Source organism: Mus pahari, chromosome 19, assembly GCF_900095145.1.
Source record: "Mus pahari chromosome 19, PAHARI_EIJ_v1.1, whole genome shotgun sequence".
In the NCBI taxonomy this organism is placed as follows: Eukaryota; Metazoa; Chordata; class Mammalia; order Rodentia; family Muridae; genus Mus; species Mus pahari.
Window position 1 is genome coordinate 86709405 of NC_034608.1, and position 19154 is coordinate 86728558.

The window sequence follows — 19154 nt, forward strand, 5'->3', positions numbered from 1 at the left end:
TTTTTTTTTTGGTTTTTTGAGACAGGGTTTCTCTGTGTAGCCCTGGCTGTCCTGGAACTCACTTTGTAGACCAGGCTGGCCTCAAACTCAGAAATCCTACTGCAAGTGCTGGGATTAAAGGCGTGTGCCACCACGCCCTGCTGGGTTCTGGAATTTTATAATCTTTCCCCTGGGATTTCAGAGGCATCCACAACCCGTTTCCTATAACATAAACTAGACTCTTTTGAGTCATAATAGTGACTGTCTCCTTTGTGAGAACACTACTTTCACTTGTCTTTTCTTGGAAAAGTGTCTTTTCAGGAGTTTTAGCCATGGTTTGTTAAGTAGTCATGAACAAAGAAGAAACACGATGAGGAAGAAATTAGCTATCCTGAGGGCAAACTTGCCCCCAAGGAACTCAATGCCCCTAATTAGCAGGAAGTAGTCTAATGATAATGTTGCCCCCTTTCCCTTATATCCTTTTCTCTCTCTACCTAGTGTTAGGGGGTTGATAGTGTGGAAAAAGTATATAGAGGAGTGGAAGAAAAAATAACCTACAAATGAGCTAAGACAGCCTCAGTAGAGATTTTCTAAAAGGTATCCCAAGGGGAAATGAGAGGGTATGAATGACACCATCCCCACAGATGAGAGAGAGGTCACAGTTGCATCTGTCAAGGGCATCCCCAAGACTCAGAGAGGACCAAGAGAAGACCAACCGATACGTAGGTCATCATCACCCTTGATCACCTGAGGAGACTCAGTACCTGATACTAAAGCCAGGGGTGAGCCAGGGGTGATACTAAAGCAAAGACTGTGCCTGGTGGTATCTCTGCAGTCTCCACTCCTCAGGGAGACTGCTGCCCTTCAGATGTTCTTAGAACAAGCCCAAGACCTTAGGAGCATGGAGACCTCTTGCCTCCATCTCCCCAGTGCTGGGATGACAGGTTGTGTGTGTGTCATCACACCCAATTTTCCGCGAATAAATCTGGCTTTTCTTGTGTCCTTTTTGGAGACAAGGTCTCCTGCAGCCCAGTTTAACCTCTCACTAAGCAGCCTAGGGTTAGCCCGCAACTCTAACTCGCTCGTTTACCTTCAGCCAGGCGCACCAGCCCAGTCAGACCTGAGCCTGCTGTGGAGTGCCTCGGCGAACCCCAGACCTGAGCGAACCCCATAGTTTCCGGACTATGCTGAAGGCGATGGGTCGCTGGTCCTGTCCATCGGAGACCCCGCAGCCAATCGCGATCGCGCATAGCAGAGCCGTCCAATCAGCAGCGGGCAGCCGCTCGTGGGCGGGGCGCCGCCATGTTCGGCGCTGTCCTTGGCGGCTTAGCCATGCGCGTGGTACGCGGCTGTGACACCCGGCGCATCGCAGCTCAGGCGAGACGAGCGAGCACCATGGTGAGTGCAGCTCGGAGACGCGGGTGGGAGCGGAGGGCAGGGGAGTGGCGGGCTCTGCGCAGTCGGAAGCTCGGAACTTGCCGAGAGTTTGCAACCCCACTCCGGTGCCCACCGCGGTGTAAAAGGGGACCATCATGTATGCTTGTGACTACATAGGGTCCCCACGGAGTTCATTTGCTCTTTGGGCTGGTTTTGTGTTCTTTTTGAAGTTTTAAGTTTACACTTGTTTATCGAGGTGGGGCCCATGGGGAAGTAATTTGAGTCCGGCCTCTCCTTGCACCTGGAGATCGAACGCCAAGTCTAAGGCTTGGCCGCAAGCGCCTTTTCAGCTGAAGATCCCACCAGCCTCTCCTTTCTTTTTCACTACCTTTTATAAAGATGCATTTCCTAGGTGATTATTCACAACCCTGTGTAGCCACCAGCGGCCGCGGAGAACTGGGTTCCTGAAAGGAAAACTGGGGACGGATGGGAAGGACAGACGAGAGAGGAATGAAACCAAGACAGAGTTTCCGATCAAGGCCCAGTGTTTAATTATTGAGTCTGATTTTTAGAGGGGGGGTAACCCATCCCCCCCATTTGCCAGGATCTTATCCAGAAAACTGGCTCAGCAGGTAGCGGCCTCTTGCAGGAAGCTGCAGCGGTGGCAGACAATAGACCTCACCTAGGTCAGGAGACTCCACCCTAGGTGGGCTAGCAACTGTGGCAAACCAGGTCTGAGCCAGCCTGCTCAAGGTTGGACGAAGGGCACAAACCTGGTGGGACCATGTGTTCCTAGGATTTGAGAAAAGGAGCATGTAGATGAGCTTTGGTCCCCAACAACAACAACAACAAATCACATCATCTTGGAAAAATTTCCCTTCAGCTACTGTAGTTTTCTCCTTTTCCTGGTACACCACAAACAAAAGCAGTGGGGGTGGGAGGCCCACTGTAACCCCCAACTGACCAGTACTACTTCATAACTTGTGTCTGGACCCTGAAGCAGCTGTCCTGCTTGTGGACAGAAACAAGGACCCAGTCCCACAACAGAAGTGAAACCTTGAGAGCAATCGAAGAATAAATAATACAGAGTATATTAGCAGAAAAAACACAACTCTCAGCAAGGAAGACAGGCAAAGTTACTGAGTGGCCATGACTGGAACCCCCCAACAGCCCTCTATGTCCCACTGTGGAAATAGTTACATGAGTGGTGGTGGAGGCCTTTAATTCCAGCACTGAAGAGGCAGAAGCAGACAGATAACCTGATTTTGAGGCCAGCCTAGTCTACAGAGTGAGTTCCAGAGCAGCTAGGGCTACACAGAGAAACCCCACCTTGAAAATACTTAAAAAAGGAAAAAAGAGTCAGGAAGTATTTATCAAAGGTGTCAGTGGGCCACAGGTTTACAGAAAATGTGAACTCAATCCTGGGGTTTTCTGACACTGTATCTCACATTCTCAGATATTCTGGGTTTGATGGAAGCTAATGGTTGACTAAGAATTGTAGGATTTTTAATAATTTCAGGGGGCCAAAAAATAGCCCTCAATAATTTAAACTCTGCATAATCTTTTGAGTGGACCTTGTGGGTGTGTGGGAACTGAACCTAGGACCCCTAGAAAAGGAACGTGCTCTTAACCACTGAGCCATCTCTCCAGCCCCTTAAGATGGCCTCTGTGGCCCTGGAACTCGTAGAGCAGACTTGCCTGGGACCTCAGCGATCCTCCTTCCTCTGACCCCAGGTGCCAGTGTTAAAGGTGTATAGTCACCTCTCTCCATGATCTTCAAGGTAAGCAGTCATTTTGACCTCAAAATCCTTAATGTAAGCTCCTGTTCTCTCCCTCTCCATCTCTTCCTCTCTCTCCCTCCTTCTCCTCTTCCTCTTGGGAACTTTAGCTCTCGGGAGTTACCAGGACCCTAGAAAATTCCAGACCTCCTTAGACCCCCCAGGTGCCCAGCACTGGGCCTTTACTCAAGCACTTGGTTGGCAACAGGCAGTATCTGGGGCTCACACTTTCTCTGCTAGACTGAAAGCTGGTGAGCCCCAGTCACCTCATTCTCATCTTACGGTAGCTATAAAGGAGGGGCTATATGTGGCCTCAGCCTGGGGCTGGGTTAAAGTTCTCAGAACTTTCAATAAAAAAACCAAAAACATTTTCTTCTTTTTTAGATCTTTTTTTTTTTATTAAATTATTGTATTTATTTACATTCCAAATGTACCAGATTGCAGTCCCACCAGCAATGGAGGAGTGTACCTCTTTCTCCACATACTCTCCAGCATGTATTGTCACCTGAGTGGCTTTTTTTTGTTGTTGTTGTTGTTGTTGTTTTTCGAGACAGGGTTTCTCTGTGTAGTCCCGGCTGTCCTGGAACACACTCTGTAGACCAGGCTGGCCTCGAACTCAGAAATCTGCCTGCCTCTGCCCCCCCCCCCCCCCCCCCCCCCCCCCCCCCCCCCCCCCAGTGCTGGGATTAAAGGCGTGTGCCACCACACCCAGCTGTTACCTGAGTTTTGATTTTAGCCATTCTGATTTGTGTAAGGTGGAATCTCAAAGTTGATAGGTTTGCATTTCATTGGTGAAAAAGAATGTTGAACATTTCTTTAAGTGCTTCTCAGCCATTTGAGATTCCTCTTTTGAGAATTCTGTTTAGCCCTCCCTATACCCCATTTTTTTAACTGGGTTATTTGGTTTTTTTTTTTGTAGTTTAGCTTCTTGAGTTCTTTATATATTTTAGATATTAGCCCTCTACCAGATGTAGGGTTACTGAAGATTTTTTTTTCCCAATCTGTAGGTTGCTGATTTGTCCTATTGACAGTGTCCGTTGCCTTACAGAAGCTTTTTAGATTCATGAGGTTGCATTTGTCAATAGTGTTAGCACCAGGATACTGCCTGTGGAGTCAGGGGTCCCCTCTCCAATTTAGCTTTTATGTCGGGGTAGCTCTGGGAAAAGAAGTCATTAAGAGCTGTATCTGCCCAAAATATAAAAAATAGTTATTCTTAATTCTTAGAGTTGGTGTGCGGTTCAGGAAATTTCCCCCTGTGCCCATGTGTTTGAGTCTATTTCCCACTTCCTCTTCTATTAGATTCAGTGTATCTAATTTTTTTTGTTTGGTTTTGGTGTTTTGTTTTGAGACAGGGTTTCTCTGTATAGCCCTGGCTGTCACTGGAACTCACTTTGTAGACCAGGTTGGCCTTGAACTCAGAAATCCGCCTGCCTCTGCCTCCCAAGTGCTGGGATTAAAGGTGTGTGCCCGGCTCAGTGTATCTAGTTTTAGATACACTGTGGAGGTCCTTGATCCACTTGTACTTGAGCTTTGTGTAAGGTGATAAATATGAGTCTATTTGCATTCTTCTGCATGCACACCACCAGTTAGACCAGCACCATTTGATAATGTGCTTTCCTTTTTCCACTGTTTGGTTTTGACTTCTTTGTTAAAGATTGGGTGACGGTAGGTATGTGGGTTTATTTCTGGTTCTTCAACTCTATTCCGTTGATTGGCCTGTCTGTCTCAGTGCAAGTACCATGTGGTTTTTATCACTGTTGCTCTATAGTACAGCTTGAGGTCAGGGGTAGTGACTCCCCTAGAAGTTCTTTAATTGTTGAGAATTGTTTTGGCTATCCTGGGTTTTTTGTTTTTCCATATAAGTTGAGAACTGCTCTTTCCATGTCTGAAGAATTGTATTGAAGTTTGATGGGGCATTGCATTGAATGTGTAGATTGCATTTGATAAGATGGCCATTTTTACTATGTTAATCCTACTGATCATGAGCATGGAAGATCTTTCCATCTTCTGAGTCTTTGATTTCTTCTTCAGGAACTTGAAGTTCTTGTTCTACAGGCAAGAATTTATACTTGCTTGGTTAGAGTTACCCCAAGATATTTTTTATTATTTTGGATATATCCAGCCACTTTGCCAAAGTTGGTTATCAGTGTAGAAATTCTCTGGTATAATTTTTGGGGTCACTTAGGTATACTATCATTCACAAATAGTGAAGCCTTGACTTCTTCCTTTCCAATTTGTACCCCTTGATATCCTTTTGTTTTCTAATTGCTCTAGCTAGAATTTCAAGTACTAGATTGAATAGATTGGGGGAGAGTGGCCATCCTTGTCCCTGATTTTAGTGGGCTTGCTTCAAGTTTCTCTTCGTTTAATTTGATGTTGTCTGTTGGTTTGCTGTTTATTGCTTTTACTACATCTAGGTATGTGCAATGAATTCCTGATTTCTCCAAGACTTTAAACATGAAGGGGTGTTGTATTTTGTCAAAGGCTTTTTCAGCTTCTCATGAGATGATCATGCAATTTATTTTATTTGAGTTTGTTTATCTAGTGGATTGCGTTCATGGATTTTCTTTTTATATTGAGCCATCTCTGCATCCCTATGATGAAGCCTACTTGATCATGGTGAATAATGATTTTTTTTTTGATGTGTTCTTGGGTTCAGTTTGCTAGAATTTTATTGAGTATTTTTGCATCAATATTCATAAGTGAAATTAGTCTGAAGGTCTCTTTCTTTGTTGGGTCTTTGTGTGGTTTAGGTATCAGAGTAATAGTGGCTTCATAGAATGAATTAGGTAGTGTTCCTTCTGTTTCTAGTTTGTGGAATAGTTTGAGGAGTATTGGTATTAGCTCTTCTTTGAAGTTCTGGTAGAATTCTGTACTAAAGCCATCCATCTATCTGGTCCTGGGCTTGTTTTTGTTGGGAGTTTTTTTTTTTTTTTTTTTTTTAGATTTATTTATTTATTTATTTATTTATTATATGTGAGTACGCTGTAGCTGTCTTAAGACACTCCAGAAGAGGGCGTCAGATCTCCTTATGGATGAGCCACCATGTGGTTGCTGGGATTTGAACTCAGGACCTTCGGAAGGGCAGTCGGGTACTCTTACCTGCTGAGCCATCTCACCAGCCCTTATTGGGAGGTTTTTAATGACTTCTATTTCCTTAGGGGTTGTGGGACTGTTTAGATAGTTTACCTGATCTTGATTTAATCTTGGTGTGTAGTATCTGTCTAGAAAATCATCATTTCCAAGAAGCAGTTTTGTTGATTCTTTGTATTGTTTTCTTTGTTTCTAATTGGTTAACTTCAGCCCTGAGTTTGGCTACCTCCTGCCTTCTCCTCTTGGATGCGCTTGCTTCTTTTTGTTTTAGGACTTTCAGGTGTGCTTCTAAGTTGCTAGTGTAGGATCTTCCCAGTTTTCTTAGGTAGGTGCTTAGTGCTATGAATTTTCCTCTCAGCATTGTTTTCATTGTGTTCCATGAGTTTGGGTATGCTGTGCCTTCATTTTCATTAATTTCTAGAAAGTCTTTCATTTCTTTATTTCTTCCCTGACCCAGAGTTCAGTAGAAAGTTGTTCAGTTTCCACACATATGAGGGCTTTCTGTTGTAATTGAGGTCCAGCCTAAGTCCATGATGATCTGATAGAATGCATGGGATTATTTCAGTCTTCTTGTATCTGTTGAGGCTTGTTTTGTGTCCGATTATATGGTCAGTTTTAGAAAAGGTTCCATGAGGTGCAGAGAAGGTGTATTCTTTTGTTTTGGAATGAAATGTTCTGTAGATCTAATCTGTTAAATTCATTTGGTTCATAACTTCTGTTAGTTTCACTGCAGCTTCTCTGTTTAGTTTCTGTTTCAGTGATCTGTCCATTGGTGAGAGTGGATTGTTGACATCCCCCACTATTATTGTGTGAGGTTCAATATGTTTTGAGCTTTAGTAAAGTTTCTTTTAAGACTGTGAGTGCCCTTGAATTTGTGGCGCAGATGTTCAGAGTTGAGAGTTCATCTCGGTGGATTTTTACTTTGAATATGAAGTGTCCTTCCCTATATCTTTTGGTTCAAGGCTATTTTATTGGATATTAAAATGGCAACTCCAGCTTGTTTCTTGGGAACATTTCTTGGAAAACTTTTTTCCAGGCCTTTACTTTGAGGTAGTGTCTGTCTTTGTGGCAGAAATGTTTTTCTTGATGCAGCAAAATGATGAATCCTGTTTGCATATCCAGTCTGTTATCCTGTGTCTCTATTGGAGAATTGAGTCCATTGATGTTGAGAGATTGAAGACCAGTGATTGTTAGTCCCTGTTATTTTGTTGCTGGAGGTGATATTATGGGTGTGGGATTCTCTTCTTTTTTTGTTGTTGCGAGATGATTAATTTCTTGTGTTTTCTTGGGTGTAATTACCCTCCTTATGTTGGAGTTTTCCTTCTAGTGTCTGGTGTATGGCTGGATTAGTAAAAAGATAATGTTTAAATTTGGTTTTGTCATGGAATATCTTGGTTTCTCCATCTATGGTGACTGAGAGTTTTGCTGGGTATAATACCCTGGGCTGGCATATGTCATCTCTTAGGGTCTGCATGACATCTGTCCCAGATCTTCTGGCTTTTAGCATCTCTCTTTAGAAGTCTGGTGAGGGAGAACCTGTAGAGACCATATCCAGAGGTTAGTCAAGGCCTCCAGTTGGGGGATGGGGCCACCCACTCATCTCCAAATTTTTAACCCAGAATTGGTTCCTGTCTAAAGGAAATATGGGAACAAAGTGTGGAGCAGAGTCTGAAGGAAAGGCCATCCAGAGACTGCCCCACCTGGGGATCCATCCCATATACCAAACTCAGACACTATTGCAGATGCTAAGAAGTGCTTGTTGACGGGAACCTGTTATAGCTGTCTCCTGAGAGGCTCTGTCAGAACCTGACAAATACAAGGGCAGATGCTCACAGCCAACCATTGGACTGAGCATGGGGACCCCAATGGAGGAGTTAGAGAAAGGGCTAAAGGAGCTGAAGGGGTTTGCACCCCCATAGAAAGAACATCAATATTAACCAACCAGACCCCCCAGAGCTCCCAGGGACTAAAACACCAACCAAAGAGTACAAATGGAGGGACCCATGGCTCCATTGACATATGTAGCAGAGGATGATATTGTCTGGCATCAATGGGAGGAGAGAGAGCCCCTTGATCCTGTGAAGGCTTGATTCCCCAGTGTAGGAGAATGCCAGGGCAGTGAGGTGGGTGTGGGTGGGTGGGTGTGGTAGCACTCTTTCTTTGTTCTGTACATTTAGTGGTTTTATTATTATATGACAGGAGGATTTTCTGGTCCAATCTGTTTGGTGTTCTGTAGCCTTCTTTTATGTTTATGGCCCTCTCTTTAGGTTAGGAAAGTTTTCTTCTGTGGTTTTGTTGAAGATGTTTTCTGGCCCTTTAAGCTGGGAATCTTCACTCTCTTCTGTTCCTATTATTCTTAGGTTTGATCTTTTCATCGTGTCCTGAATTTCCTGGATGTTTTGAGTTACGAGTTTTTTGGACTTTGTATTTTCTTTGACAATTGTGTCAATATCTTCTATGGTATCTTCTATGCCTGAGATTCTCTCTTCTCTTGTATTCTGTTGTGATGCTTACATCTGTAACTCCTGATCTCTTTCGTGGATTTTCCATCTCCAGGGTTGCCTCCACTTGTGATTTCTTTATTGTTTCTATTTCCATTTTTTTAGGTATCAGACAGTTTTGTTCAATTCTTTCATCAGTTTAGTTATATTTTCCTGTATTTTTAAGGGATTTATTTGTTTCCTCTTTAAGGTCTTCTATCTGTTTGCCTGTGTTTTCATGTATTTCTTTAAGAGAGTTATTCATATCTTCCTTAAAGGTGTCTATCATCTTCATAAGATGAGATTTTTAGGTCAGAATCATGCTCTTGAAATGTGTTAGAGTATCCAGGACTTGCTGTGGTAGGAGAACTGGGTTCTGATAGTGCCGGATTATATTCTCGAACTTGCCTTTTGCCATCTGGTGATCTCTGGAGTTAATTGGCCTGGGTGGTTTGGACTGGAGCTGGCCTCCTGAGAGGTAGGTAGTGCTGTCTTTGGTTAGGGCAGTCTTCCTGTTTCCCTGTGTCCTTGTGTTCCTGGTTATGGCAGACCTGGGAAACAGGTAGTCTGTGGAGGCCAGTGGGAGGGAAGCTATATCACTTATATGCCACAGGTTTCAGTGGAGGTGCAGACCAGAATTTAAGAAACATTTTCTTGCCGGGCATCGTGGTGCACACCTTTAATCACAGCACTCGGGAGGCAGAGGCAGGAGGATTTCTGAGTTCGAGGACAGCCCGGTCTACAAAGTGAGTTCCAGGACAGGCCGGACAACACAGAGAAACCCTGTCTCGAAAAACAAAAAAAAAAAAAAAAAAAAAAAAAGAAGAAAGAAAGAAAAAAAGAAAAAGAAGAAGAAACATTTTCTTGTTTAGCTTTTGTTGGGTCCAAACTCATGCTTCTACGCAGCAGAAGTCCTTCTACCTTCTGAGGCATCTCTCCCACTCCATCATTATATCACCCTCTTCCATCCATCCCTCTTTTCCCCAAGAAATCCCCTTGCATCCATGCTGTCTTTATTTTATTGTAACCATGTGTACATGTATGAGTTTGTATGTCTCTCTGTGCACATGAGTGCAGGTGCCGATAGAAGCCAAGGGTGTCAGATTCCCTTGGATCTGGCATTAGTGACAGTTTTGAACCACTCCATGTGGGAACTGGGAGCTGTAAGAGCTGTAAATGCTCTTAACTGATGATCCAGCTCTTCTCTCCAGTCCCTCCTTATCTTCCTTTGTATGTGAGTGGAAGACATGGTAGCTTAGGTCTATGATCTCAGCACTTTGGGAAGTAAAGGCAGAAAGATCAAGAATTCAATGCCAGACTCAGCATTAGCTACATAAGGCACCGTCTTTAAATTACACATTGATACATGGTGGTTCACAACTGTCAGTAACTCTTTCTGGCCTCTGCAGGTACCAAGCATACACATGACACATAGAACATATATGCAGGCAAAATACCCATACATGTAAAATTTGTTAAAGTAAAAGGGGAAGAACACATTGAAGAAGGCAAATTTATTCCTAGTAAGCCAGGAATGGTGGTATGTCCCTGAGTCGCCAGCAAGACCAGGGCAAAGGCATGGCCTATGAGTGTGATCTTACTACGAGGAAGTAGAAGCAGGAGAGTCAGGAGTCCTAGGCCACCCTTTGGCTGCTTAGGACCAGCCTGAGTTACATGGAAATTGTCTCAATAGCAACAAGATAGGTGGGTAAATAGGTAGGTAGGTAGATAGATAGATAGATAGATAGATAGATAGATAGATAGATAGATAGATAGATAGATAGATAAGCTGGGCAGTGGTGGTACAAGCCTTTAATACGAGCTCTGGGGGAGGAGGGAGGGTGAGTGCAGAGGGTGAATCTCCAAGTTCGAGGACAGCCAGGGCTACACAGAGAAACCCTGTCTCAAAACAACAGCAATAAATATGAAAATAAAGTGATGAATAGAGGTCTTGATCTTACTTGGAAGGCATGTAGGAAGGGATGCCTGCACTGAAGTAAGTCAGCTACACACATACTGTGTACTTGTGTGCATGCTTGCACACTGGTACCAACAGGCCAGAAGAGGACATTGGATCCCCTGGAATTGGAGTTATTGATGGTTGTTGTTAGGATTCAGGAGTCAGCACACAAGCCATATACACACATCTCAGTTAAGCAAAAATAGTTTATGGAACACACACCCCGATCGATCAAGACCACAGAAAAGGACTCCAGAGCCTAATTGTACCAATCTGTTCTTATGGAAGGCTTTTTATAGGAAAAACCAAGTTCAGAGGTGCCCACAGAGTCTAGAAGACGGTGTTAGAGCCCTTAGAGCTAAAATTACAGGCAGTTGTGAGGCACCTGTTGAGTGCTGGGAACTGACCTGGGTCCTCTACAAGAGTGCTTTCAACTGCTGAACCATCTCTAGCGCCTTTCTTTTTATGTGTATGAATGTTTGCCTACATGTATGTATAGGCATCATGTACATGCCTGGTATCTCCCAAAGCCAGAATAGCACATCACATCCCCTGGAATTGCACTTACAGATAGTTGTGAGCTGCCTTGTGGATGCCAGAAACCAAACATAGGTCCTTTGCTAGAGTGGACTGAATGCTAACTGCTAAGCATCTCTCCAGCCAGTCTCCCTCCCCTCCTCCCTCCTCTTTTCTCTCTTCCCTCCCCCCTGCCTTCCTTTCTTTCCTTCTTTTCTATCTCTTTAAGACTTATCTCTATTTTATGTGTTTGGTCTGTATGCATGCATGTACACCAGGTGCATGCCTAAATTTCACAGAGGTCTGAAGAGCAATGGATCCCCTGGAGCTGGAGGTAGTCGTGAGCCACCACATGGGTCCTGGGAACCGAACCCAGGTTACCTAAAAGAACACGTGCTCTTAACTGCTAAGCTATCTCTCCATCCACCTACACTCTTAATTTGTTGTCTGCAGGGGATGGGGAGTGACAGTGATAAGCAGCTTTACCTGCTGAGCCCTCTCACCAGCCTCAGGTTCATCGGTGATAGCACCAAGTTCCCAGGCTTACTCTCATGACCCTTTCAGCAGAATTCCAGGTACCAGTGGGGCCAGATAAATGCATCTAGCCTTCAGAATATGGGCTCCCCTGTGAACTGGAAGTGACACCAGCTGCTTTCCTGGGTGAATTTCCTCTGTAGAACTTTTGTTTTAATCGGCAGGTGAGAATTTGTTATCCTTATCAGGCCTTACAGAACATACCTGTAATTCCAGCATTCAGAAGGATGAGGTGAGGGTTTAAGGCCAGCCTGGGTACATAGTAAGTTCTAGGACTACTCGAATTACATAATGAAACCTTGCCTCTAAAATAAGACCATTCTATTTCGTGGTATGATGTAAGATTTTGGTTTTATTGGTTGGATCTTTGGTGGGAAAAATAGTAAGGTTTGGAGCCGATAGGGGCTTCATACAGGACTGGCCTTGAGCCTCATTCATCCTATTAATATTACCTCTACTAATCTCAACTTTAGTATATCATTTCTTTCCAAAGATTGGTTAATTACAATCAAGTTATTAAATATGTGGGCCTGGAATTGTTCATAATATTTCTTTGTGGTCCCTTTAATTTCCATGAGATCATGTTCACTGGATTGTCTTTTATCATGAATTGGTTATTTCTAGACTGTCTTATTTTTGTGTGTGTATCTGTGTGTGTCTACATATGCCATGGAGTACATGAGGAGGTCAGAGAACATTTAGAAATTAGTTCTTATTTTCCACTGTGGGTCCCAGGGATTGAACTCGAGTCATCAGGCTTGGCTGTAAGCACCTTTACCTGCTGAGCCTTTTCATCCACCTTCTCTCCTTTTTTTAGTTTGACTAGTTGAATTTTATTAATCTCATCCATCTTTTCAAAGAACAGGATTTTCCTTTTGTTGTTTTCTTGAATTTTAGTTCTCCTGTTCTCCTGGTTTTGCATCTGCCATGGTCTCTCTATAAAACTATAGAATCTGAGAGAGTCCTTTTTAAAGATTCTCTCTCTCCATGTGTGTGTCTGTGTGTCTGTATCTGTGTCTGTTTTATACATAAAGGGGATGCTGGATACCTTGGATGTGGAATTATAAGAGGTTGTGACCCACCCAGTCTGAACACTGCAAATTGCCTTGCTTCCTCTGGAAAAACAGCAAGTGCTCTTAGGAGCAGAGCCATCTCTGCTCACTGTTAGCCACCCCTCTGCTGTATTGTTAAGATAACCCTGTTTAGAAACGTACCAGTAAGGGTTTGCAATTTCATGGGCAGCTAACTGCCTTAGCATTGTTTCATCTCTTGTAGTTTTCCTCAAGCTTCTGTGTACTTAGTCTGCAGTTAATTTACGTAGTCCATCCTCCTTTCAGGTAGTGCTAGAAGTACACGTTTCTCCTGGCATTTCTTTTAAAGGAAAGGAGGTTTACTTCAGCTCAATTTCAATTTCCAGTTCATCATGGTAGGAGAGTCACAGCTGCAGGACCATGAAGGAGCTTATCACCTCTGAAATAATTGGCTTCTATTTGTCTCTGTGTGCCATGTGTATACAGGTGGCCTTGGAGGGCAAAAGAAGGCATTGGATCCCCTGGAATGGAGCTACAGGTGGCTATAAATTACCTGAAATGGATGCTGGGGGCTGAACTTGGGTCCTCTGCAAGTGCATCAAGTGTTCTTACTCGAGAGCTACCTCTTCTTCTTGTTTTATAGTTATATTTTAAAGTATTTCTATAATTTTGAGATCAAGTGGTAGGCCAAGAGATGGAGGCTGTTTGTATAACATTGAACTGACATTTGAATATAGTTATAAACTAAAGCATACTTGGGAATATGTATACATGTCGAATAGTTAATACATTAATTCACATGCATAATTTTCCATGGTGGCAATACTTAAAACTTAATCTCATATTGGTTGTGTAGCGCTAATATATTGTTATTTATTAATAAGTGCGTTTGTTTGGGGGAGTTAGCCATGCCATTTGTGTGGAGGTCGGAGAACAATTTACAGGAGGCACTTCTCTCCTCCTACCACGTGGCCTTGAGGGATTGAGCTTAGATCACCAGGCTTGGTAGCAATCACCCACTGAGCCATCTCAGATGCAATCTGAGGTTGAACACTGAACTGGCTGCTCAGGGACAGTCTTGGAAATTTGTATTAACTCCTTCAGCACCCTAGACAATAGCATTGTATTAGGTCAAGTTCTGCAGCCCCTGTGTAGATGTTAAGGTCCAGGTGGATGTCCAGGCAGACAAAGGTGCTTGTTGCCAAGCCTTAGCATCTCAGTTTGATCCCTGAGACCCATGTGGTAAAAGGACAGAACTGCTTCCTGTGAATTGTACTCTTGTAATTATTCATGCTTACTTACAGGGCCCAGGTCACATGATATAGTCTTGAAGAATTAAGCCAGGCTGATTGGAGGGGTCACAGCAACATTGAGGCTATGACAATTTTATTGAGAGCCCTCAGACTTTTTATACCTTGACTTCCAAGGGAACATACAGAGAAACACAAACTGGCCTTAATGCTTTACTGCTTGAGGGAGTATGCCTCTCTCTCAGGAACTAGAAGGCACATTGCACCCCAGGAACCATGGACTAGAACCTGGAAAAGCTTATGATACATGCTTTTTAGTGCAACTAGTCCAGACCAGCTCCGAGGTTCCCGCATCCTCTGACCTCTGCTTCTGTGTTACCAGTACATACTGTATACATCATTGCCTTCTGTGTACCTGTTCTTCTCAGCTTTGACTGTCAACTTGATACAGTACAGAGTCATCTGAAAGGGAGTCTCAATTGAGGGATTGTCCAGATGAGACTGGCATGTGAGCAGTTGTCTTGGTTGCTAGTTGTCACTGTGGGCAATAACATTCCCTGGAGAAATAGTCCTGGGCTATGTAAAAAAGCTAGCTGAGTATGAGCCTTCAAGTGAGCCAACACTGTTCCTCCATGGTTTCTGTTCCAAATTCCTGCTTCAGTCCGTGTGCAGGTTTGCCTCACTGATGGACTGTGACCTGGAAATGTAAGCCTAATAAACCATCTTAGCTACTTTTCTGTGCTGTGAAGAGATACCATGAGCAAGGCAACTTAGAGATTAGTTGGGAGCATAGTTACAGTTTCAGAGAGAGTCCATGGCCATGGTTTCAGGGAGCATGGTGGCAGGCAGGCAGATATAACAGTGGAGTAGTAGCTGGAAGCTTACATTTATCCACAAGCATGAAGCAGAGCACACTGGGACTGGCATAGGCTTTCCAAGTGATGGCTATGGATGACTCCTCTGGAACTGTAAGCAAGTCTCCAAGTGAATGCTTTCCTAGTGACACACCTCCATTTTCATTCAAACCATTGTACATTCTTTCCTCACCTAAGTTGCTTTTGGTCAGAGTTATCACAGCAACAGAAATCTATTTGTTGCTTAAAATCACAGTTGCAGTGTGGGAGAAAGTGCAGACACTACATCTGATTACCTGGTCCTGGAACTGATTGAAGTCAGCATGCTGCTGCCAGTCTCCTTATCTGTAGTAATGTATGGGATGTTTCAGGCCTCGGTGACCTGTGAGGACGTGGCTGTGCGCTTCACCCAGGATGAGTGGGCTTTGCTGGACCCTTCCCAGAAGAGTCTCTATGGAGATGTGATGCTGGAGACCTATAGGAATTTGACTTCTGTAGGTGAGCCTGATACCCTGGCTTCACTCACTGTTGCTAAGTGCTGATTTGGAATGAAGATGGGTGCACCATGGTCAGTCAGGGTTGGCCTTTAAACATCTAATGGTTGCACTAAACACCTAATGATCTTGTTATACTTTTTATTTATTTATTTTGCTTGTTCATTGATTTTTTTTTTTTTTAATTGTTCTGTATCTGTATTTTAGGCATAAACTGGGAATGCTGGGATTTGGAAGCTTATTTCAGAAGTCTAGAGAGAAATTTGAGGTAATGAATACCCACAAAGAGGTAGCTGTGTTCCTCAAGAGAATCATTGGATATCAGGAAAATATTAAAAATAGCACAAAATCAGACTTGTTTGTTTGTTTTAAACTCTAAGCTCGGAAAATGAATGCTTATATGTGCTGTGGATATTTGAGGTCTGCAGAATCCTTTATGTAGGAACAACATTCCAGCTGGGGCCAAGATACCATGCACACCTGGCAACCTAATTTTGATCCTTGAAGGCTTTAAATATAAGAGATTTCTTAAGATGTTTTGATCCCTTGAAGCCTTTAAGTATAAAAGATTTAAGATAATTCAGATAAATACTGCTTCAGTACTAGCCATGGTAGCTAGAGATAGCTCATTGGTACTTGCTGCTTTTAAAGAGTGCCCAAGTTTGGTCCCCAGCACCCACATCAGGCAGTTAACAACTGCCTGCAGTTTCAGAGCTCACAGCACCCTCTTGTGGCCTTTGTTGTTTGTGCACACACATGCACAGACACATACAGTGACTTACTTTTTACTTACTATAAAGATTCTTTGCCAAAATATCACTAAAATGGTCTCTGGCTTAGTCTCTGTTTTGTCTGAAACCTCTTGAGCTGGTCCTCCATAGTCCACTTTCTCTCAGCTGTCTTCCAGCCTCCTACTAGGATGGTCATAAGCCCCACTTTCCTAATCCAGAGTCAGGTTTGTCACAGCAATGCCTGTCCCTGGTACCACTGCTGCCTTAGTTACATTTTATGGCTATGAAGACCCACAATCAAAGCACTGATTAAAAAGGAAGCACCTACTTGGGGGCTTGCTTTAGTTTTCAGGGTGAGTCCATGGCCTCACTGTGGGGAGCTCAGCAGCCATCAGATAGGCATGGTGCAGAAAGCAGTAGCTGAAAGCTTATGTCTGACCCACAGGTTTGTAGTAGACAGAAGGAGGCTGAGTCTGGCACAGGCTTTGAAACTTCAAAGCCCCCTCCCTACCCGAAGTAGAATGCCTCCAACAAAGCCACACCTAATCCTTCCTAAGCAGTGCCCCAACTAGTGACCAATCATTTAAATATGTGAGCCTGTGGAGCTCATTCTCACTTAGACTAACACATGCACATCATTTAAACACACAAACACACACACTTAAATCTTAAAAAGTAATAATAGTAGCTGTGGTTTAGCTGTCTTTCAGACCTTTAAATCCACTTACGTTAAAACTTCTCTTCAGTAGCATGCCCTACATGGCTCTGCCCAGGAGCCATGGCTGGGCTGCAGGGAAGTGAGGAAAGGATGACGGTGTAAAGGAAAGCTAGAGGTGGGTGGGCACGTGCACTCTGATGGAGTGGCACCCTCTGTGCAGCAGCTAGAACCTGAGCACTTGTGTTATGTACACCACAGAGCTAGTCCCTGAGAGGTAGCAGTCCAAGCTACAGTCGCTGGTCTTTGCACACACTGGTCAGTCATCTGTGAACAGTAGTACTCACTTGTACAGACGGTCAGCATTCGCATTCACAGAGCAAGGCATTGCTGTTCTCATTAGTCAGACGTAGTCATGCCCATATCAGCATATATATTCACTTAGGATGTTATCCCCTCCTTACATATTCACTCTGGACTCCCTCATCTGCCCACCCTTCAGCGCATAAAGCCTACATTGCCTTGTGAATGGTCCCAATGTAAATCTAATATCTACTCACAAATTTAAATCACTAATAAGCAAACTCTTAAGGTTGTATTTCTCAATTTTTACAGAGTCCAATTGGTAAAGAGAGACTGTGAACTTAAAAACAATGACCCATGTGGAGAAACGGTTGCCCAGCCAAAGCTTCCTGAATGTCACACTGCCAGTCAGTCATCCCTGAAGAGGCACACTACATCCAACTCTAAATACAGACCATGTGACTATCAGAAATATGTGAAGAAATACTATGAATGTAAAATATGTGATAAAGCCTTTACGTGCCTTGGCTCCCTTAAAAAACATAAAAAGACTCACGCTGGAGAGAAACCATATAAATGTAAGTATTGTGAGAAAGCCTTCAGTTACCAGCACTGTGTTGAAAGGCATATGCTAACTCACAGTGCAGATAGGCACAAGTGCATGGTATGTAGAGAAGCATTCCCTAATGCTATTGCCCTTAGGGAACATAAAACAATTCACTCTGGAGAGATACCTGAATGTAAGGAATGTGGAAGAATGTTCTGGACTTCCAGTTCCCTAGACATGCATAAAAGGCTTCATACAACAGAAAAACTTTATGAATGTAAGCACTGCGGGAAAGCATTCATGAGGTACTGTTCTTTTCGACTGCATAAAAGGACTCACACTGGGGAGAAACCTTATGAATGTAAGCAATGTGGGAAAACCTTTAGACATTCCAGCCATGTTCAAGCACACAAGCGAATTCACACTGGAGAGAAACCTTATGAATGTATGCAATGCGGAAAGACATTCACTTCTGGCCACTGTGCCAGAAGACATTTAGGGACTCACAGTGGAGCCTGGCCTTACAAATGTGAAGTGTGTGGGAAAGCTTATCCCTATGTCTATTCCCTTCGAAACCACAAAAAATGCCACAACGAAGAAAAGCTTTATGAATGTAAACAATGTGGGAAAACCTTTAAATACATTTCTTCTTTACGCAACCATGAGACTACTCACACTGGAGAGAAGCCTTATGAATGTAAGGAATGTGGGAAAGCCTTTAGTTGTTCCAGTTACATTCAAAATCACATGAGAACACACAAAAGGCAGTCCTATGAGTGTAAGGAGTGTGGTAAGGTGTTCTCATATTCCAAAAGTCTTCGGAGACACATGACTACACATAGTTAATTGGAGAGGGATAGTTTTAAGTATAATTTAAATACATAAAAGAGCTCTACACATTCCAGCTCCTCATTAAAAAAAAAAAATTTTTCACAGTGGAAAGCAAGCCTATGAATGCAGTATGTGTGCCAAAGTCTCAGTACACGCCACAGTTTGATGTGACAAAACCCTCTAAATTGAAAGAGTATCAGGAAGCATTTCAGCTCTGAGGACTTACTGAAGATGACTTCCACATAGAGACCTTGGGAAAGCTTTCTGACCATCCTTGCTAGCATACATGGGAAGACATAGTGAAGAGAGAGAAATCAATGGCTGTTGGCCTCTTCCGTTTCACCTTGAACTTTAGCAGTGTGAGGAAGTCTCTTTTTTTTTTTTTTTTTTTTTTTTGGTTTTTCAAGACAGGGTTTCTCTGTGTAGCCCTGGCTGTCCTGGAATTCACTTTGTAGACCAGGCTGGNCTNGAACTCAGAAATCCACCTGCCTCTGCCTCCCGAGTGCCGGGATTAAAGGTGTGCGTCACCACGCCCGGCTGGAGAAAGTCTTAAGAAGGGTGCAGCCTTATGTATGCAAACCACCACAGACCCAAACTCTGTAAATGGAAGAAATAGCTGGATTCTTACCAAGTTAACAAATGTCCTCAAACCCATGAAATGACTTTCCAAATCTCATGAACCTAAGAAGTATAAAACCTGTTGGTCCCAGTGCTGCCTAGAAGCCAGCCACCAGGGGAAAC

At 43.5% G+C, this 19154-nt stretch overlaps 1 protein-coding gene across 2 annotated transcripts; it reads left to right on the plus strand.

Annotated features, from left to right (window-relative positions):
- Positions 1 to 1305: 1305 nt before the first annotated feature.
- On the plus strand, positions 1306 to 18750 carry LOC110336289 (zinc finger protein 709-like). Of its 2 annotated transcripts, none has more exons than XM_021218720.2 (4): positions 1306 to 1377; positions 15224 to 15350; positions 15554 to 15614; positions 17348 to 18750. In XM_021218720.2, the coding sequence occupies exons 1-4, from the start codon at positions 1312 to 1314 to the stop codon at positions 18426 to 18428; spliced, it is 1335 nt and encodes a 444-aa protein (XP_021074379.2). In that variant the 5' UTR covers positions 1306 to 1311; the 3' UTR covers positions 18429 to 18750. The 2 variants fall into 2 exon arrangements, with proteins under 2 accessions (XP_021074379.2, XP_029388056.1); XM_029532196.1 differs by lacking the exon at positions 1306 to 1377 and adding an exon at positions 3098 to 3137.
- Positions 18751 to 19154: the final 404 nt, after the last annotated feature.